At 40.3% G+C, this 22,844-nt stretch overlaps 1 protein-coding gene across 5 annotated transcripts in view; it reads left to right on the top strand.

Moving 5' to 3' along the window:
* SPART (spartin) overlaps positions 1-22,844 on the top strand; it is a 71,090-nt gene that overhangs the window by 33,919 nt on the left and 14,327 nt on the right. For 3 of the 5 annotated variants that reach the window (XM_080662344.1, XM_080662343.1, XM_080662345.1), the window contains 5 exons: positions 7,153-7,320; positions 9,215-9,338; positions 15,800-15,994; positions 17,563-17,721; positions 17,803-17,893. In XM_080662344.1, the coding sequence (XP_080518470.1) occupies positions 7,153-7,320; positions 9,215-9,338; positions 15,800-15,994; positions 17,563-17,721; positions 17,803-17,893 (737 nt within the window). The remainder of the gene's footprint in view (positions 1-7,152; positions 7,321-9,214; positions 9,339-15,799; positions 15,995-17,562; positions 17,722-17,802; positions 17,894-22,844) is intronic. The other 2 variants (XM_080662347.1, XM_080662346.1) reach the window with 1 other exon arrangement.

Below are 22,844 nucleotides of genomic sequence, written 5' to 3'. Positions count from 1 at the left end.
TCTGTCAAGCCCCATGGGGGCGGGGGAGGGCGTAGCCTCAGGTCCCTGCTGATTGCTTGTTAAGGCTCCTTAAGGGAACTTGGCCTCAGCTGTGGGTGCAGCCATCTTTGTGATGGAGTGATGGTCAATTAGCATATTCCCTCTTTATTAGATAGGATAATATTCCATTGTATATATGAACCACTTCTTCACTATCCATTCATCTTTTGATTGGAGCATGTAATCCATTTATATTACAGTAATTATTGGTAGGTATGTAGTTATTTCCATTTGATTGTTTTTGTAGTTCTTCTCTATTCCTTTCTTATTCTCTTGTATGTTGATGATTTTTTATAGTGTTATGCTTGGATTTTTTCTCTTTATTTCTTGTATATCTCTTGTAGATTTTTGGTTTGTGGTTACCATGTCCTTCATATATACCAAGCTATGTTTATAGCAGTCTATTTTAAGTTGAAGGTCACTTAAATTCAAACACATTTTAAAATCACTATCATTTTTATTCAGTTCCTCCATGTTTATGTTTTCGTCACTATTTTTTATGTCTTTTGTGTCTATGTGCTTGTATATGTCCCTTAATTTACTGTTATAATTACATATGATCTTCCTACATTTGCCTTTAATTTAGTTGATCCACTGCTTTTATAATGTGTTTGCCTTTGTCAATAAGAATTTTTTTCTTTGTGATATCTTCTTACTCATATTTTAATTTTTTTCTGTTTTAAAATATATTTTTATTGATTTTCAGAGAGTAAGGGAGAGGGAGAGAAAGATAGAAACATCAGTGATGAGAGAGAATCATTGATTGGCTGCCTTTTGCACACCCCCCACTGGGGATTGAGCCTGCAACCCGGGCATGTGCCCTTGACTGGAATCAAATCCAGGACCCTTCAGTCTGCAGGCTGATGCTCTATCCACTGAGCCAAACCAGCTAGGGCTAAATTTTTTCTTCTTAAAGAAGACTTTTTAACATTTCTTATAATACTGGTTTGGCGGTGATAAACTTCTTCAGCTTTTTCTTGTCTGGGAAACTCTTTATCTCTCTTTTGATTCTAAATGATAGCCTTGCTGAGTAGAGGAGTCTCGGTTGTAGGTCCTTGCTTTTCATCACTTTGAATATTTTATGCCAATCCCTCCAGCCTGCAGAATGTCTATTGAGAATCAGCTGATAGTGACTTATAGGAGCTCCTTTGTATGGCTTTTCTCCTCTTGCTTTTAGGATTCTCTGTCTTTATGCCATTTTAATTATGTTGTGTCTTGGTGTTGGCCTCTTTGGGTTCATCTTATATGGGATTCTCTGTGCTTTTTGGGCTTGTATGTCTGTTTCCTTCACCAAGTTAGGGAAGTGTTCTGTCATTATTTCTTCAAATAGGTTCTTTTTCCCTTGCTATTTCTCTTCTTCTTCCATTCCCTATATGATGCAAATGCTGTTATGCTTGATATTGTCCCAGAGGTCCCTTAAACTATCCTCATTATTTTGGATTTATTTTTTTCTATTTGCTGTTCTGATTAAGTGTTTTTTATTACCTTGTCATCCAAATCACTGATTTGGTTTCTCTGCTTCAGCTAATCTAACTGTTGATTCCATCTAATACATTCTTCATTTCTGACTGGTTGGTTCTTTTTTATGATTTCTGTTTCCTGTCTTGTTGAGGTTCTTACTAAGATCATCAGTTCTTCTCTTAATTCATCTTTGGTTAATCTCTTCCGGCTCCCCCAACCCCTCTTCCCTCTAAGATTCCTCAGTCTATTCCATGTTTCCATGTCTCTGATTCTATTTTATTCACCGGTTTATTTTGTTCATTAGATTTCTTGTTCACTTATTTGGATTTTTAGATTCAGTTGTTGATAGATATGTATTTATTGCCATTTTATTGTTCATATTCTTCTTCCTTCTTCCTCCTCCCTCTTTCCTCCTTCCTCCCTTCTTCTTCTTCCTCTTTCCTCCTCCCTCCCTCCCTCCCTCCTTTCTCCTCCTCCTCCTTCTCCTCCTCCTCCTCTCTTTGGTGGTGATGAACACCTTTAGCTTTTTCTTATCTGTGAAGCTCTTTATCTGGCCTTCAATTCTAAATGATAGCTTTGCTGGGTAGAGTGATCTTGGTTGTAGGTCCTTGCTATTCATCACTTTCAATACTTCTGCCACTCCCTTCTAGCCTGCAAAGTTTCTGTTGAAAAATCACCTGACAGTTATATGGGCGCTCCCTTGTAGGTAACTAACTGCTTTTCTTTTGCTGCTTTTAAGATTCTCTCTTTGTCTTTAATCTGTGGCATTTTAATTATGATCTGTCTTTGTGTGGTCCTCTTTGGGTTCCTCTTGTTTGGGACTCTCTGTGCTTCCTGGATTTGTGTGTCTCTTTCTTTCCCCAGGTAGGGGAAGTTTTCTGTCATCATTTCTTCAAATAGGTTTTCAATATTTGTTCTCTCTCTTCTCCTTCTGGCACCCCTACCACGGTGTTAGTATTCTTAAAAATTGTCCCAGAGGTTCCTTACACTATCTTTATATTTTTGGATTTCTTTTCTCTTCTGATTGGGTATTTTTTGCTTCCTCATATTTCAAATTGTTAATTTGATTCTTGGAATCCTCTACTCCAGTGGTTGCCAACTGGTGGTCCACAGGCCACTGGTGGTCTGTGATGTTCGAAAGGTTAGTGACCACTGCTCTACTCTACTGTTGAATCCCTGTAAATTATTCTTTATTTCAATTAGTGTATGCTTAATTTCTGACTTGTCCTTTTTCATGTTTTTGACATTCTCATTAACATACCTGAAAGTCTCACTAAGTCCCTTGAAGCACTAATGAAGATCCTTGAATAACTTTATAACTGTAGTTTTGAACTCTGTATCCAGTAGTTTGCTTTTTTCGTTTCTTTCATTTGTGACATGTTTCTTTGTCTTTGAATTTTGGCTACTTCCCTCTGTTTCTGTGTATTAGGTAGAGCTGCTATGTCTCCTGGAGTTGGTAAGGTGACCTTGTGTAGTATGTGTCCTCTAGGGCCCAGTGGCTCAGTCTCCCCAGTCACGTGAGTTGGGTACTCTAGGTGCACCCCTGTGTGGGCTGTGTGCACAGTCTTGTAGTTGAGCTGTGATTGCTGTTGGTGTCATTGGGAGGAATTGACCTCCAAGCCAATTGGCTATAAGGACCAGCTGCAACTGCAGTGGTAGAGCTGCTGTGCAGGAAACACCCCTATGGAGCGGGACTTGCTTCAGTAGAGCTTTGGTGCTCATTGAGTCTGCCCCTTGAGTGTGTCACTTGTGGATGTGTAAAGTGTAATCTGGTATGGTTTGAAGCTGTCCACCAGGTTAATGGGCTCTAGGACCTCCAGGGAGGTACAAAGTCAGCCACTGACTTTGAGGGATCTGCAGATGGCTATCATTGAGGCCCACCTGTGAAGCAAGGCACACTGGTACTAGTGTTGGTTCTTGGGCTTTTTATTGATAGGGTTGAGTCATGCTCACACCAGCTGTGGCTTGTTTGAGAGATTTTAGCAAAGTCTAAAGCCTGAGCCAGGACAGTCCATTCATATGGAAAAGTTACTGCAAACAGCTTGGGTGGGGCTGCAAATTGGATGGGCCAGGGTCTCAGGGAATCACCAGGGTGGAGCAACCAGTATGCTTCGGGCTGATGGAGACTCATATATGGCTGCCAGTCAGCAGTGCTATAGGAGAGATCCCAGCCCAGGAACAATGACCCCTGTGAGCACCCCCGTCTAGGAGAAAACCACCCCCAAGTTTTTGCCCTGATGCCAGACAATCCAGTTCCTCCCTGTATGTGTCTGGGTCCCCCAATGCCTCTTGGCTCAGAGGGTTCAAGTCTGTGTGAGTTCATGTGCCAGCCCTTTCAGAGGGACACATGGGTCTCTGGCAGCCTCTGTGTCCTCCAGCCATAATTCCCACTGATTTTTACAGCCTGGACTTGTCTTCCCAGCTCTGGAACCCTGGGCTGGGGGTCTGGTGTGGGGCTGGGACCCCTTGCTCCTCAAGGGTGGCCTCCACAGAGACGATCTCCCTTCCAGTTAAAAAAACCTCACACATGGGTGCTGGACCAGCTCATCCTGTACCTCCAACCCTCCTACCAGTCTCAATGTGCTTTCTTCTTTACTTCTCTAGTTGTAGGACTTCCATTCAGCCAGTTTTCAGGCAGTTCTGAATGGTGGTGGTTCTGTATTTTAGTTGTCATTTTGATGTGGTTGTGGGAGGTGGCGAGTACAGGCATTTACCTGTTCCACCATCTTGGTTCCTATCTCCTCTCCATTTTGTTTAGCTCTTTTTCTAGAGTTTTGTCCTTTTCTGTCATTTGAGACATTTTGTTTGTCTCCTCATTTTGGCTGCCTTCTTGTGTTTGTTTCTGTAAGTTAGGTATATCTGCTAGGTCACCCAGTCTTGTAGAGTCACCTTTTGTAGTAGGTGTCCTCTGGGTCCCAGTTGCACAGCCTCTCTGTTTACTTGAGCCAGGTGCTCCAATGGGGTTGTCACTTTTGTGGGTTGTGTACTCTCCTGTTGTAGTTGAGCCTTGATTGCCATTAACACATCAGTGGGTCGGATTGACCCTGAGGCTGACTGGTTGTGAGGACTGGCCATGACTACAGTTGACCAGATTTTGTGCAGGAATGTAATCCTACAGAGCAGAATTTGCTGTATCTGATCTCTGGTGCCTGCAGAGTTCAGTCTATAGGTGTATTGTTTGTAATGCTAATTGGGTATTGCTCTGGTTTGTTTTGAGGCCAACCACCAGATGTGTTGGTTCTGGGGCCTTTTCGGGGGAACTCTGGTAATTTCCAAAGTCAGCTGCTGCTTGTGCTCAGTCCAGGGCTACCTGGTAGGAGGTACACAGTTATCTGTTGTTGGTAGCTGCCTGTGCTGGGCTTGGGAGGGGCCTAGGAAAGGCTATGCTGCAACCCAGGCTAGCTGCCACCAGTGGCCAGGCTTGGGGCCACTTAGCAAGAGGTACAGGGCACACTGAGGCCATCTGCTACTTATTTGGGGCTTATGGACCTTTGAGAGATTTTAGGGAAGTCTGCAGTACAGGCAGAGGCTAGCCGCTTGTGAGGAGCAATTGCTGAAAGAGCTTCAAGAGATGCAAGATTTGGGTGGGGCAGGATCTCAGAGAAGCATGAGGAAGAAAGGTCTTATTCGGCTTATTAGAGACTTAGATATGGTATCCACTGTGTGGGGGAGGGCTAAACTAAGGAACAGTGGTAACAATGCCAGCACTTCTGTCTGGGAGAAAGCTGCCCCTGTAGCCCTTGTTCTGAAGCCAGACAATTCAATTCTTCCCTGTATGTTCCTGGTGTTTTTCAAGCTGCTGCCCCTTTGTTGGAGCTTAGGGCAAATGTTTGTAAGTGAGTCTGTACCCAGGCTGTTTAAAAACATGCCTGGGTCTAATCTTCACTGATTTTCACAGCCAGCTGTTGTGGGAACCTCTTGCTTCTCAGGGGTAGCCTCCACACCTGAGATACTCCTCCTGATTCTCAAACCCCACATGTGGGTGTGCGACCAGGCCATTTTGAATCTGTATCCCTCCTGCCAGTCTCGACATGTCTTTTTTATATCCTTAGTTATAGGCGTTTTGTTCAGCTAGTCTTCGGGTGGTTCTCAAGGTTGCTGTTCTATAATTTAGTTGTAACTTTATTTTTTAAATCCTCACCTGAAGATTTTTTCCCCATTGATTTTCAGAGAGAGTGGGAGAGAGGGGAGACTGACAAAGAGAGAGTGTGAGAGAGGGGGAGAGAGCGACATCGATGTGAGAGAGTCACATTGATTGGTTGCCTCCCACATGGGCCCTGACTGGGGCTGGGGATCGAACCTGCAACCCAGGTATGTGCCCTTGACTAGGAACCGAACCCGAGGCCCTTGGTGCATGGGCCGACGCTCTAACCACTGAGCATGCTGACCAGGGCAATTTAGTTGTGATTTTGTTGTGGGCAAGAGTGGAGATGAACACAGTGGAGATGAACACAGTGTTTACCTACTCCACCATCTTGGCCAGAAGTTCATTTACAGTATTTATTGAAGAAAATGCACATAATTCAACCCATCAATTGAAACCTGTGTTGTTCAAAGATCAACTGTAGTTCACTTATATTTAAGTTTTGAAAGATTTGTTCCTGTCTTCTCAGGAAGTAGAATACACTTTGAATCCATACCTATATTTAAAAGATCAAAGATAATGGGAGCAGTTCACCTGCTAAGTAAAAGGGTAGAGAGTCATCTCAGCATTAAGTTGTGTAAATGTAAATGACCTGGTGATCAACATATACTTTAGCATAGTCAATGCTAAACATTTAATCTATGTTAACAAAACATGATCCCCATAGAAGTGTGGATAGACTGTGTGCTCATTGAGAGGTGTTTACAAAGGCAGGAAATAGTGAAATGTATATGAGTGTCTTAGCTTTATTGTTTACTAGCAGAATGAAGTGACATTATTTAGTACTCCAGACCAGTGATGGAGCTGTTTTTCTCTTCACCCCTACATTCATAGGCTCTATATTACTGGGGCTTTAGAAAAGAAATTAAACTGACTTTTAGGTTATATATTTATCTCTGTTGAGTTTTATTTTTTGGTTGCATGTGGTTTGTTGTTTTCTCTGTTGTCCCATAACTCCAACTGTAAATAGAAGTTAGCTACCAGCAATAATTTTGACCTGTCTTTTTCATTCTTTAGGTATTCAGCAAAGTGTATGCTAGCAGAATACCTTTAGTGCAAAAAAAACCCTTTTTTAAAAAATCAGCAATCAGCTTTCTAACAACTCATTTAAACTGGACATGAGTTTTGTTAATTGCCTTTAAACTTATTTAGTCTTATATATGTTTCCTAAAACATATTAGTTATTATATAATTAAATTCACATGTAGTTGCATCTGACTTTATGGTAGCTTATACCGACAAATTGCTGTAAATTTTTTATTCTTTGTCTTTTGAAATTTGACTTAGGTCATATACTGTGAACTAACAAACTCAAAGGTTTGAGGTTTGGTGATGAGATAAAACTGAAGTATAGGGGAAAGACAAACAAAAATAGTTGTATTTAAAATAAGACTGTCGAACACTGACATCTGACCAGGTGTATTTTTAGACCATGATTTACCATATCTTAGAGAAAAGTCATCTGGAAAAAGTAGGATTTGAGCTAACCTTAGTCCTTTACTTCCTAGGCAAACTGGAACCGGGCTGAAGGAGAAAATGAATTCCAAATCCCTGGCCAAGCAAGATGCCCCTCTGACCAACTAAAGGAAGCCAGTGGCTCTGATGTGGGACAGTTGGATCCTTCATTGGACCAAAGTAGTAAGGATGTACGTCATAAAGGAAAACGGGGTAAAAAGGTAAGTAAATTAAGTAAAAGAGCAGTGAGGTCTGTGTATGTGTTCTAATCGAAGGTACCTTTAACCAGTTTCAATTATTTATAAGATCTTATCCCCATTTACTAAAAAAAAAAACAACTTGTAGAGTTACAAAGTGATTACTAGTAAACATTATTAGCAGCTTTAATATTTCTTTTTCCAAGTGTTTGTTACTTAAAGTGCTTTAAAAGATATTCTATGTTTTGAGGGATATATATATATATTTTTTGCAACTATGAAAGGTTTTGATGTTTACCTTAATGATGCACATACTTTTTTGTTTTGTGTTGTTTTCCACCTTCTTATATACACCAAGATCTTGGGGCTAGGTATGCTTTTTCTTAGACTGCCATTTTTTATTCAGTTCCTTATTTATTCATGGATGGTCAACAAGACAGAGGATGGGTTATTTAACATATTTTGTAGTTATTTAATGGTTTCTTCTTTCATTTCTTAGATTCTGAGTATATGATCCTATATAATAAAAGTCTAATATGCTAAGTGTCTGGTCATTCATTCATCCAATCAAAGCATAATATGCTAATGATAAGTTAAGGCCGTTCAACCGCTCGCTATGACGTGCACTGACCACCAGGGGGCAGATGCTCCAACCGGTAGGTTAGCTTGTGCTGGGGTCCAGCCGATCATGACTGAGCAAGACAGGCTGGACATGCCCTAGAGCCCTCCCCCAGTCCCTGCCTGGCTGGCCAACCTCCCGCCTCCCTCCCTGGCCCCGATTGTGCACTGGTGGGGTCCCTCTGCCTGACCTGTGCCCTCTCGCAATCCGGGACCCCTTGGGGGATATCGGAGAGCCGGTTTCCACTTGATTCCGCAGACTAGGCTGAGGGACCCCATGGTGCATGAATTGGTGCATTGGGCCTCTAGTATGCTATAAGTGGTACATCAGGATTAGAGTTAGTAAATATTAAGTGCTAGAATGTTGAGCGTAGTGGGAAAAGTTTAAATTTCTCATCTCAAGTAATTGACCATTTAGTGGGGAGGACAAGTCAGCAAAGAGATCATTTCTGTCTAGTGTGATTATTAGATGAAGGTACATAGATTGTATAGAAAGCTAGGTTGTACCTTCTCTCTAATGTACAACCTGGCCTCAGAAATAAGTGTGGGCATATTGCTGATGTGGGAAGCAGTTGGGAGTTTTTACTTATGAGTGGCTTTTTGCCTGTGTAGAAGTTTTTATTTTAAGTGAAGTTCTCTTTGTATTTCTGTTGAGAAGTTTGATTTTCAAGTTATAAGGTCTGAGTTAGCCTGCTTCTAAGTTCGTAGAATGAATAAATTTAGCTTTGAGATTTTGAGTGTTGGCTCTAGCTCTCATAATAACTGTTGAATTATCAAAGTATAGGTATTTCTGTGTTCCCATTTTTATTCAAATGGAATGGTAGGTTGTTTTGTGTTTATATATTTTCACTTGCTTTTACTTGATTTCTGTCAAAATAACTTTATTTGGATACATCCTTCCTCACTGATTGAGTCATTTAACAGAAATCTTCTAACCTTACTGAGTACCATGTACATACTAATATCTAAGGGTTGATAGCAGAATGAAGGAACTCATAGTTAGTCAAGAAAAGAAAAATATCATTTTAAATATGATTCGATAAATGCTGTATTGGAGGTACGTTGGTTTTTAAATCTTACTTACCACTGGGATTATATATAAGACCAGAAAGTTTTCAACTTCATGGCAGCTATGGTATTGCACTTTATATTATAAAATGTACTGGTAACTAGTTTGACTGGAGGTATTTCATTAATTATATCTAATATTTGTTGGTTTAATATTTTATTAAATAAGGCTTATAATTTTTCCCTCTTAGTACTTTACCTGTTTTACATTTGAAACATGTTTACTATTTAGGGTAAAGGTACTTCAAGTGAAGAAGTCAATCTGAGTCACATGGTACCCTATGAGCCAGTTGCAGAAGAAAAAGCAAAGGAATTACCTGAATGGAGTGAGAAAGTGGCTCAAAACATTTTGTCAGGTATTACAGTAATGGTAACTTTTTCCCCTTTAATGTGAAACCTTTGGGATCCATAAGAGAGTATTTAGGAAGATAATGTTTTATATTTTGGTTCTAAATGATAAATTTGTAAACAGTTATAACAAAAATTGAAGGAACATATTGACATATAGGTGTAAGTTCTTTTTCGTCTATTCTCTTTTATTCTTGGGAAAATTGATAGTGAAAAGCTTCAGGAATCGCCAAACTCTCAAATAGTTTTGAACATAAAATTGGTTATTTTCCATTTCCCTTTGAAATTTCCTCTTAATCCTTTTATATTTTTTCCCCCTTCTTTCCTCTCCACAACCAAAAAATGGTAAGATATTCATCTGTCTTTGGAAGCAAAGTGTCACTCCCTAACCACACAGATGTGCAAGCATGAGAAGATCTAAGGATTACCGCCAAGCCGTTTGGGAAGTAGTCCCTACTATTTAATTGTGGTTACAATGGGCTTCAGACCAATTATTTTAAAACCAGAATGGTCATTGCTGACATATATCTTTCTTTAATTAGTTAACATTTGAGCTTTTCAACTGTATTAGCTCTCAGATTTAGACCACCTATTTTAGTTTTAAAAAACATTGCCAGTCACTATTCAGTAAGCCAAATTTATGACTCAATAATGGGATCTTCACCAGTAATTTAAAAGACTATCGATAGTCTTTTCCATCTTGTAGTAAAAATTCATTAAACTAATAAAGGTGTAGGAAATCACCAACATGAAAAACCACCAAGCTAAAATAAGTGAAAAATAACCATTAGTTGGGAGCTAACAAATTGTTTTGCCCAATTTCAAAATGCTGCTTGAGTCAAGAAGAAAAAATAAAGCCAATTTTTAAAAATATAATTGTAACAGTTAAAATTGACCCTTGAAAGAGATTTTCAAAGAAGTTGTAAAGAAAAACCTTTACTCTTACTACCTTGTCTCTTACCTTTACAGGCTGCTAAGCTGTTACTAGGTCAGTATTCATGTGTGCCTGAATCCACACTTAGGTAGATAATTAAATTCAAAGGTCATTTTCTTAAGTTTTTTGAGTTTATACTGCTATAAGATTGTCCATTTACTATCACTGTATAACAAATCATCCCACACCTAATCTCATGAAATGACAAACATTTGTTTATGCTTAGGAATTCTGTGGACCAGGTATTCCAAAAGGTCACAGCAAGTATGGCTTATATCTGCTTCATGATGTTAGGGCCTCAGCTAGGAAGAGTCGGGCTGACTAGTAACTCAATAACTGGGGGGCTGACATCACCTGAAGCTCCTTCACTCACACATCTGGCATCCAGTTTGGGAGAACTCAAAATCTAGGACTGCCAAACATAGTGCCTACACATAGCTTCTCCATGCAGCTTGACTTCAGCATGAAGGCCTTAAGCTAGTCTGGCTTCTCTGTGGTAGCTCAGAGTTTCAAGCATAAATGGTCCAGCAAGAAGGCAGAAGCTGCATTGCCCTTTCTGACATTTTCTTGGAAATTTCCAACGTCACTCATTACAAGCAAATAACAAACCTGTCTAGATTCAAGGGGATGTGACATAGATCCCACTTCTTAATGGGAAAGAATGTCAAGATTATGTTGAAAGAAAATGTGGAATAAGAGACACTGTTTTTGGACATCTTTAGAAAATATCACATACCACAAAGTCTTAGGCCTCCCAGGTACCACACAGATTCTACAGGCTAGTTCTACTCAAGGAAGTGAAACATCTTTAGAACCATCTAATCCTGGGGAGAGATCTCTCTAGAGCTTTCAGAAGAACTCTCAGTGTCTTCAGGCTATACTATACTATTCTTTTCATATTATACCCTTAGGGCTAGAGATCTAGGAATACCCCCAACAGCTGGTGACATTAAAACCATTTAAATGCCAATCAGAGTATATGTCTCCTTATGTGCTTTTTAATAAGTGGATGAAATGCCATTAGCTCACCAAATACTTAAGGCACAAGTGACAAAGAAAGGTGCAGAAAAGACTGAAGATTTACTCTAGGGAAAATTATCTGGTTTGTCAAGAGACTATTTCTACCTGACTCATGCAGATTCTGTACAAAGAGGAGTAACTAAGTATCCAAATTGAGCTCATTCATCATAGCCTAAGATTGATTCCTGTTCACTTGTCAAAGGATAAGTAAAATTAGTAAAATTTATAGTCTTGCTTTAAAAATGTAAAAGGTGAAAAAAAATTAAATAACTGCTTAAAATTTACCTGTGTAGAATATTGGCTTGAGAAGTCTAGACTTACATTTTTAAAAGGCAGCTGTGAAACATTTTAGATGGAGTAGAGTCTAGTAAGCTAATTTGGGAGGAGGTAGAGGATTGGTGATAATAGACTGATTTGAGTTACATCATTTTAAGTCATCTGCCAACCTCTCATTTATTCAGCAAATATTCATGGCCTGCTATATCTCAGCATTAACTGGGTGCATAGGATGCAAACTTGGATAGAATAAATCTATATCTAGCATTATACATGCCATCTAAAAGCTCTTAATGGCTACTAATGAATGCTATATTCCTTACCTTCTATTGCAGTGTCTACAGTTTGAATGTATTTATCACATCTATTATGCTTTTCCATGGTGATGGCTTGTTTATAATTTTCATCTAGTATTTCTCATTAGTCCCATGACTTTTCATTTATCTCAATTCAATTTATTTGTCTCATTCATTAATGGACTTCTTCCCTTGTTTTTTATAGAGTTGCATTGTAGTTGTATAGTCTACTTGAGCTCTCCTTTGTTTCATTGTCACTTATTTTATGGTATCTCACTCTTCCTCTTTCAAGCTCAGCTGGTTTTTACGTCTTAAAACTTTTCAACCTACAACTTAACTCTAGAAACACACACACACACACACACATATGTGTGTGTGTGTGTGTGTGTGTGTGTGTGTATATATATATATACCGTGTTTCCCCGAAAATAAGACAGTGTCTTATATTAATTTTTGCCCCCAAAGACATGCTAGGTCTTATTTTCAGGGGATGTCTTATTTTTCCATGAAGAAGAATACTGTACACATTTATTGTTAAATGAAAATAAAGGAAATTTATTACCTGTATACGGTACAGTAGTACGGTAGTTGTCAACACAAACCAGACAAACTGTGAATCCTACAGTATCAAGAATTTACTCATTTATTCAATGACAATCATGTCATCATCTTCTGGAACATCATCATAACAATCCAATTCCTGAATTTCCTGGTGAATTTCTTGTGACTCCATTTCTTTCAGAATCAGTGGACCAAATCTCTCATGTTTAGCAATAGCACTGTCTTTAAATGAGTACTTCTTGTCAAGGTAGCCTGCTCGCAGTGCATTTGCAATGCAACTGTCAGTGATTTTCTCCCATGAATTCTTCACCCAAGTCACAACTTCTTGCAGTTTAGGTTTCACAAAGTTTCCACGCTGATTTCTCTCCATTCTATTTTCAATGTAGTCATTAATTTCCATGCGCAAATTGTCTTTGAATGACTTGTTTATTGCAATATCAAGAGTCTGGAGATAGGCCGTCATTCCTGCGGGAATCATTATCTGATCTATTTTTCTTTCGTGAGGAAATGTCTTCATGTCTTTAGCGCAGTGAGTGCTGGCTGCATCCCAGACTAGCAGACCTCTTTGGCTCCCTCACATAACAAGCAGCAGCATTAAATTGACCCACTTCCTTATAACTGCTTGTGTGGCCCAGGCTTTTTCAGTTTCAAGAATAAAAATGCCCAAAACACGTTCAGTCTTTTCCTTCTTGCCCTTAGAAATGATTAAAGGTGGGATTTTAGTGCCATCCAGACGAATTGCCAAAATACAGGAAACACGTGCACTTTCATAAGCGGTGGAGGGAATGTACGCTAAGGAGGCACCCTGCTGTTCAATTGTTGTTTGAGATGATTGGCCCATAAACACTGCAGTTTCATCCATAGCAATCATGTTGGAAAGATTGTATTTAGAGAAGTCAGCATCATCAATAAAGGACTTGAATGCAAGTGCTCGCTTAATAACTTGAGTATCTTCCAACCTAAACAATGTTGTAGATCTTCTTAAAGACAGTTCACTTCGCTGAAGGAAATTATCCAGCCAGTGTTGTGATGCTTTGAAGTCTTCGGGGGCTATGTCAAACTGTGGTGCCACTGCAAGGGCAAATTCTTGAATCTGAGCCCTATTCACAACCAAAGCCTTTGCTCTCCTGTCAACAACCCATTCACAGATCAGGTCTTCCAGCTCGGAAAATAATGGTTGCCGACCTGATCCACACTTGCGCTTTTTAGCATTTCCCTTGTCCACTTGTTCAATGAGGTTACCATACTCTGCTCGCCATTTTCGGACCAATCGGGTACTCAACATCTCTTTGCAGAAAGCAGTAAGATTTTGGCCCCAAGAGTGTTCCATGATTCCTTTCTTGTACTCCACGGAGTAGCTTTTTCTTTTTGCGCTCATTTCTAGGGGTAAAAAAAAAAGGAATTGGGGTATCAAGGTGGGGGGAGGGGGATCACTCATAATGACACAGGGGGGATCAGAGAGGGGAATCAAAATGGCACAGGAGAATCAGAGGGGGGATCACCATTTTAGTAACCCCTTTTGATCCTCCTGTGTCATTTTGATTGCCCCCCTCTGATCCTCCTGTGTCATTTTAAGTGATCCCCCTCCCCCTACCTCGTGCTACTGAACACCTTCACCAGACATCCCCCCTACCCCTTTATCAGACATTTACCCCCTGGGGCCTGCCTGGGGACTGTCACTGAGCTTGCTGGGGCCTGGATCTGGGCTGGAGCAGGGTCTGCCACTGACTGAGAACCTTCAGTCATCATGAAGGCGGCCGCAAGCATCAGGTAGTGTCACCAGAGACAGACCAGCACTCACCACCTTCGTCCCGTCCGCTCTAATCCTCCTGTTCTTCTACACGCATCTGCTAAAGTCTCCTCCTCTCTCCCGCCCCGTGCTCACCGCTCACTCTGACCTCCGCTCCGCCTCCACACAGCAGTGACGTCAGGACTCCGTGTAACGTCACTGGTTGCTAGACGCCAGTCGGGGCGGCCCTAGCGACCAGTTTACGGTAAATTAATTTTCATTCTGAGACAGAGCCTGGGGCCTTATTTTCGGGGGATGCCTTATATTTCACTCAGAAGGAAACCTGTAAGTAGGTCTTATTTTCGGGGAAACATGGTATATATTTTACTGGACATCTTCAATCCCTTTATTGTTATGGGAACTCATGGATGGAACCTGTTTACCTGAGTTTGAGATCTGATCCTCTCCCAAGGGTAGGACACTGGTGGCAGGGTTAGAACTGAAAGTAGACATGTTTACTGAAACAGGAAGAGAAATACATCAGTTTTTCTAATCAGTTATACTTGGCACTTTTTGTTGCTAGCATTTTAATATAGTTATAGTTTTCACATGATCACTGGATACTTGCTCACTCATAGGCTGAAGTAGTAAAAATCATGCCACAGACATAGGCAGAACATAAGTATCTTATATGTCCAATTTTAAAAACTAGATTCAGGGTATTGTCAAAAAGGATATAGTTAAAATTATAAGCTCTCTCCAGGGCAGGTTAACACTTTCCTTCCTCTCTTAGGAGGAACCTTTCTCCTTGTGTATTTTTTCTTGCTTCTCCCATTTCCTTCCCACTTTTTCCCCCACATTCCCCCTTGGGGGCCTATTCACTAGAGAAATCTCTGCCATCCTGCTTTCCCTCCTGACAGTCTCTCATTCATGCTTAAGAAGCCCAAGCAAAGTAAAGGACTAGAGCCTACTCCCATGAGAATTGGTTACACCAACTAGGCCTCTCAATTTTCTTCCCTCTAGGTTTTTTTTTCTCATGCATTCCTTTGGTGATCTCATGTCTTTGTCATTTAGGTTTATGATGCAAGGTAAAAAGTGCTGAGACTCAGAGGTTTGGGTTTAAGATTGAGGGAGGAACAGGGCCCCCTGTCTTATGCCTTTAGACTAAAGCAAGCAAGCAAGAGTTCTGCTTTGTGTTTGACATATAGATTCCTTGGTTTCCAGTTAGCATTCTTTGTGTCTATTACCTTAAAGGACTCCATGGGGAGAACATGGTGCTTGGACTAAGGCAAAAAGAACAAGGATACCTGAGTCTTCTAGCCAAATACTATTTTAATGGCACCACTACCCAAATTAGTCCCTAACAATAGTATATTGTGGTATGCAGATACACCTATAAGCTGTAGTGGCAGCAAAGTGTGGTACAGAACTCTTATTGAGTGATATAACTATTAAAGATGAATTTACTTAGAAAACATGTATATTCCAGACAGAAAACTATAAATGCAAAAAGTTGGCTTGAAAGTTTATGGCATGTTTGGAATCTGATATTTGAACTCCCTGGATTTTTTCCTGCTGATTAGTTAGTTATTAAAGGGTTTAAAGGTATAATCACCCTATAATATTATGCATTTTAAAATTATCTTTTAAAAGGTGCTTCCTGGGTAAGTTGGGGTTTAGTCAAAGGTGCTGAATTTACTGGCAAAGCAATCCAGAAAGGTGCTTCTAAACTCCGAGAACGGATTCAACCAGAAGAAAAACCAGTGGAAGTTAGTCCAGCTGTGACCAGGGGACTTCATATAGCAAAGCAGGCTACCGGAGGAGCAGCGAAAGTCAGTCAGTTCCTAGGTAAGATGATTTTAGATGGCTTTACTTCTTTTCAGTTAAATGACAAATAATCTCTTAATTCAGGTTAATCTGAATGCTCAATTTAGTTTATCTTTAAGAGTAAAGAATTAGAACAAAGCAGTTTCATCTTTCAATTCATAGTAGAATCTGTAGACCAGCAACATCAGCCTATCAGAGCCTTAAAAATATTTCTGAAATTGACATACTGATTCAGAATCTGCATTTTATGAGCTCCCTAGGTGATTTTTACTTGCATATAAAAAGTTTGAGAAACACTGGTTAAAGGGTTGTTTTGCTCAAGTTGGAGAAGAGAGCATCTGTATCTTTGAAAAGGAATGGTCCTAAATATGTGTTTACTATCCTTGAATATGACACATTTTTTAAAGAATATTTTTTATTGATTTTATTTTCTATTTTATATATATATGTGTGTATATATATATATATATATATATATATATATATATATATATTTTATTGATTCAGGGAGGAAGGGAGAGAGAGAGATAGAAACATCAAGCATTGATCAGCTGCCTCCTGCACAACCCCCACTGGGGATTGAGCCTGAAACCCAGGCATGTGCCCTGACCAGGAATCAAACCATGACCTCCTGGTTGATAGGTTGATGCTCAACCACTGAGCCACACTGGCTAGGCAAATATGACACATTCTTTTAAGGACTGTTCACTGCATGGTAGTTGAGGGTCAAGAGAAAGGGATATATTATTTGAAAAAGCTGATTTAGTGATTCTGGTGTCAGCCTTCCCAAGAAATATGCTTCTACCTTTTCTTCTTTGATAGTTCTAAAATTTAGTATTTTAAGATGGTTAGATAGCTTCTTAGAGATTATCTTTAAATTTTGTAAGATTATCTTTTTGTTATCTAGTTTTCTTTTGAATCAGATTTTGGTTTGTTTACTTTTATGTAGATTTAAATACTTTACTTCTATTTCAGTGAATATTTGTGGATATGGAGAGAAAATACAAATACCCTTAGCTGGAAAACATGAAAGGTGGAATTACCATCTTGTATTGTAGCAATCAGATAGAAAAGGTAGATCCTTCTTTCTCTCTCTTTTTTATTTTATTTAATATATTTTTATTGATTTCAGAGAGGCAGGGAGAGGGAGACAGAGATAGAAACTTCAATGATGAGAGAGAATCATTGATTGGCTGCCTCCTGCACGTCCCCCACTGGGAATCAAGCCTGCAACCCGGACATGTACCTTGGAATTGAACCTGGGACCCTTCAGTCTGCAGGCCAACACTCTATCCACTGAGCCAAACCAGCTAGGGCAGGTCCTTCTCTTTTAAGCAAATTGCCAAAAAGAACATATATTTGAAGCAGGATTCAAAACATCAGTAGGCTCTGCAGATACATCCTTAAACCAAACAATAAACTTTGTTTAAAAAATAGCCAGTCTTGGTTCTTATCCTTAAACAAAAATGGTAACATGCAGTAAACAACTTTAGATGCTTGTGTAAGAACTTTGTTAAATAAGAGTGGTAAAATAAGGGAAGAATACATTTTTTCAAAAGTTTTTTTTTATTATTTTTATGATTATATAGTTGATGGAGTTTGCACTGTAGCAAATTGTGTTGGGAAGGAACTAGCTCCACATGTCAAGAAGCATGGAAGCAAACTTGTTCCAGAATCTCTTAAAAAAGACAGAAATGGGAAGTCTCCCCTGGATGGTGCTATGGTTGTAGCAGCAAGTAGTGTTCAAGGTAACATAAAGGCCAGAAATTTAAACTAGGAAGGTCTATTTGCTATGGGCTACTTTTACTTACTTTTAAATATATTTGCAGGATTTTCAACTGTCTGGCAGGGATTGGAATGTGCTGCTAAATGCATTGTTAACAATGTTTCAGCAGAAACGGTACAAACTGTCAGATACAAGTAAGTTGAATTTTATTTTATTTTATTTTAATTTTTTATTGATTAAGGTATTACATATGTGACGTCATGCCCCCATTACCCCCCAAACCCCTCCCACCCATGCCCTCACCCCCCTGTTGTCTGTGTCCATTGCTTAGTCTTATATGCATGCATACAAGTCCTTTGGTTGGTCTCTCCCCTTTACCCCCACCCTCCCCTACCTTCCCTCTGAGGTTTGACAGTTTGATCTATGCTTCTCTGTCTCTGGATCTGTTTTTGTTCATCAGTTTATGTTGTTCATTATATTCCATAAATGAGTGAGATCATGTGATATTTATCTTTCTCTGACTGGCTTATTTCACTTAGCATAATGCTCTCCAGTTCCATGCATGCTGTTGCAAATGGTAAGAATTCCTTGTTTTTTACAGCAGCATAGTATTCCATTGTGTAGATGTACCACAGTTTTTTAATTCACTCATCTGCTGATGGGCACTTAGGCTGTTTCCAAATCTTAGCTATGGTGAATTGTGCTGCTATGAACATAGTGGTGCATATATCCTTTCTGATTGGTGTTTCTGGTTTCTTGGGATATATTCCTAGAAGTGGGATCATGGGGTCAAATGGGAGTTCCATTTTTAGTTTTTTGAGGAAACTCCATACTGTTCTCCACAGTGGCTGCACCAGTCTGCATTCCCACCAGCAGTGCACGAGGGTTCCGTTTTCTCTGCATCCTCGCCAACACTTGACGTTTGTTGATTTGCTGATGATAGCCATTCTGACAGGTGTAAGATGGTACCGCATTGTTGTTTTGATTTGCATCTCTCGGATAATTAGTGACTTCGAACATGTTTTCATACGTCTCTTGGCCTTCCTCTGTCTTCTTTCAAAAAGTATCTATTTAGGTCCTTTGTCCATTTTTTGATTGGGTTGTTTATCTTCCTTTTGTTAAGTTGTATGAGTTCCCTGTAAATGTTGGAGATTAAACCCATATCAGTGATAACATTGGCAAGTATGTTCTCCCATGCAGTGGGCTTTCTTGTTGTTTTGTTGATGGTTTCCTTTGCTGTGCAAAAGTTTTTTATTTTGATGTAGTCCCATTTGTTTGTTTTCTCTTTAGTTTCCATTGCCCTAGGAGCAGTATCAGTGAAGAAATTGCTTCGGCATATGTCCGAGATTTTGCTACCTGTGGATTCCTCTAGTATTTTTATGGTTTCCTGTCTTATATTTAAGTCCTTTATCCATTTTGAGTTTATTTTTGTGTATGGTGTAAGTTGGTGGTCTAGTTTCATTTTTTTGCATGTATCTGTCCAATTTTCCCAACACCGTTTATTGAAGAGACTGTCTTGACTCCATTGTGTACATTCATGCCTCCTTTGTCGAATATTAATTGGGCATAGTGGTTTGGGTCGATTTCTGGGTTCTCTATTCTATTCCATTGATCTATATGTCTGTTCTTGTGCCAACACCAGGCTGTTTTGAGAACAGTGGCTTTGTAATACAGCTTGATATCTGGTATTGAGATCCCACCTACTTTGTTCTTCTTTCTCAGGATTGCTGCAGCTATTTGGAGTCTTTTTTTATTCCAGATGAAGTTTTGGACAGTTTGTTCTAGGTCTGTGAAATATGCCATTGGTATTTTAATGGGGGGTTGCATTAAATCTATAGATTGCTTTGGGTAGTATGGACTTTTTGATGATGTTGATTCTACCAATCCATGAACACGGTATTTTCTTCCATCTGTTTATGTCTTCCTCTATCTCTTTTTTCAGTGTCCTGTAGTTTTCCACGTATAGGTCTTTTACCTCCTTAGTTAAGTTTATTCCTATGTATCTTAATTTTTTTGGTGCGATGGTAAATGGGATTGCTTTTTTAGTCTCTCTTTCTGTAAGTTCATTATTGGTGTATAGAAATGCCGTAGATTTCTTGGCGTTAATTTTGTATGCTGCTACATTGCCGAATTCATTTATTAAGTCTAATAATTTTTTGATGGAGTCTTTAGGGTTTTCTATGTACAGTATCATGTCATCTGCCAATAAGGACTGTTTTACTTTTTCTTTTCCAATTTGGATGCCTTTTATTTCTTCTTCTTGTCTGATCACAATGGCAAGTACTTGCAGAACTATGTCTAACAGGAGTGGTGAGAGTGGGCATCCCTGTCTTGTTCCTGTTCTTAGGGGAAATGGTTTTAGTTTTTGTCCATTGAGTATGGTGTTGGCTCTGTGTTTGTCATATATGGCTTTTATTATGTTGAGGTATGATCCTTCTGTTCCCACCTTGCTGAGAGTTTTTATCAAGAAAGGGTGTTGGATTTTGTCAAATGCTTTTTCTGTGTCAATTGATATGACTATGTGATTTTTATCTCTCAATTTGTTTATGTGATGTATCACGTTTATTGACTTATGGATATTGTACCATCCTTGCGTCCCTGGGATAAATCCTACTTGGTCATGGTGTATGATCTTTCTGATGTAGTGCTGGCCTTCCTTATCTCTTGTTATGGCCTTTACTTTGAGGTCTATTTTGTCAAATATAAGTATTGCTACCCCAGCTTTTTTTTCATTTCTGATTGCCTGAAAGATATTTTTCCATCCCTTTACTTTCAGTCTGTGTGAGTCCCTTGTTCTGAGGTGAGTCTCTTGTAGACAGCATATATATGGGTCGGGTTTTTTTATCCATTCAACCACTTGATGTCTTTTGATTGGAGCATTTAGTCCGTTTATGCTTAAAGTTATTATTGAAAGGTACTTGTTTGTAGTCATTTCTATTTTTGTGCCTGTGTTTCTTCTTACCTTTTTCTTTCTTCTTTTTACAGCATTCCCTTTAGCATTTCTTGCATTGCTGGCTTGGTAGTGATAAACTCCCTTAGCCTTTTTTTGTCTGCGAAGCTCCTGATTTCCCCTTTAATTTTGGTAGAGTATTCTTGGATTCAGTCCTTTGCTTTGCATCACTTTGTATACCTCCTTCCATTCCCTTTTAGCTTGATGTGTTTCTGATGAGAAATCATTTGATAATCTGATGGGGGATCCTTTGTAGTTAACTCTGTCTCTCTTGCGGCCTTTAAGATTCTCTCTTTGTTGTTAACATTTGCGATTGTAATTATGATGTGGCTTGGTGTGGGTCTTTTGGGATTCATCTTGCTTGGGACTTTCTGTACTTGTGTAACTTTTTTCTTCCCCATATTCACGAAGTTTTCTGTCATTATTTCTTCAAATAGATTTTCTAATCCTTGCTGCTCTTCCTGTCCTTCTGGCAGCCCTGTTATACGTATGTTACTTCATTTCGTGTTGTCCCAAAGCTCCCTTAGGCTCTCCTCCTGCTTTTTAATTTTTTTCTCTAGTTGCTGTTCAGATTGAGCTTGTTTCTCTACCTTATCTTCTAATTCACTGATTCGGTCCTCTGCTTCTTCTAGTTTACTGTTGAAACCTTCCATGGTGTTTTTGATTGTAGCTATATCACTTTTGATTTCTTCCTGATTCTTGCATAAGTTGTTGATTTTCTCATCCATCTGGTTGTATGACCATTACTCTGAATTCTTTTTATGTCATGTTGCATGCTTCATTTTCACTAATTTCCTTTCTTGGCAACTCATTTTCTTCTCTCTGGGGATTGTGTCATCTCCTCATTCTGACTATCACCAGAAGGTTCAAACATCAAGTTGCATGGGCCTGTGCCATGTGCAGTGGGAGCTTTGCACCACCCGAGTGTCACTCAAGAGCTCTGACACTGCCGAAACGGTTTGGCTCAGTGGATAGAGCGTCGGCCTGCGGACTGCAGGGTCCCAGGTTCGATTCCGGTCAAGGGCATGTACCTGGGTTGCGGGCACATCCCCAGTAGGGGGCGTGCAGGAGGCAGCTGATCGATGTCTCTCTCTCATCGATGTTTCTAACTTTCTATCCCTCTCTCTTCCTCTCTGTAAAAAATCAATAAAATATATTTAAAAAAAAAAAAAAAAAAGAGTTCTGACACTAAGATGTGTGGCTGCCGTGGGTTGGTGGGAACCAGGCCTGTCCAGGATCAGTGTTACCAGCGCTCAGTGTGGCCTCGTGTGTGCACCTAGAATCAGGAACCCTGCCTGCACCGCGCTATGAGACCCCGCTGGCGTATACCGAAAATCAAGAGTCCCCTAGCACATTCCAGGAGTCAGAGTTCCCCTGTGCTGGCACCAAAAATCAAGTATCAGAGTCTCTGTTGCTTCGTGCGGCCTCTCGCTAAGAATCAGGGTCCCTGTGTGCGCATGCACCAAGAATTGGAAGTCACTGGCTCTTAGTGTGAATGCACTGGGAGTCAGGGATCCCAGGCGCATGCGATAAGAAACAGAGTCAAGTCACTGGTGCTCAGTGCTGCCTCCTGCCTGGAGAATCGGGGTCCCAGTCAGCTTGGGGGACTGGGTTGCACAGTAGCACTGTATTGGCAGGAGGTCCACTCCTGCACTACGGAAAACAGAAGTCAGGTGGCACTGCCACCCTGCATGGGCTTTGGGTTTGGTCGCCCAATTGCATTGCAGGGAACAGATTCTCAGAGTCCATGCACTCCCAGGCTCAAATTCCTGTAGAGGCGCTGTGGCCCTTGTGAGGGGCGGGTCTATCAGCTACTATGGTGCTGCCCGCGAGCCTGCGGGGAGGGGGATAGGCTCTGTGACTCACAGAAATCTGCGGCCGGGATGTCTGGATTCTTGTTGTCTGTGGTTTGCAGCTGTGGTCGCAGGTCTCTGTCCCCAGTGGCTGCAGGGTCCTGGTTTGTGTCTGAGACCAGACTGGGTGGTGCTGAGGCCAGGCTCCTAGTCTCTAGCAGCTCTGTTTCTCAAGATGGCGTGGTCTCTGTGCCCGTACTGGCCGCACTGGAGTGTCCGCGGTGGGAGCGGGGCTCCACCGTCTAAGACCACCTGGTTTGGCAGCCCCTTGGAAGACCTGGAGAATCTAACTGTCCCTAGCTCTCACTTACACACACATGACACATGTCCACACACTCCTCT

This window comes from Plecotus auritus (assembly GCF_963455305.1).
Source record: "Plecotus auritus genome assembly, chromosome: 3".
In the NCBI taxonomy this organism is placed as follows: Eukaryota; Metazoa; Chordata; class Mammalia; order Chiroptera; family Vespertilionidae; genus Plecotus; species Plecotus auritus.
The sequence above is the reverse complement of the archived record's forward strand: the minus strand, read 5'-3'. Positions and strand labels throughout refer to the sequence as shown.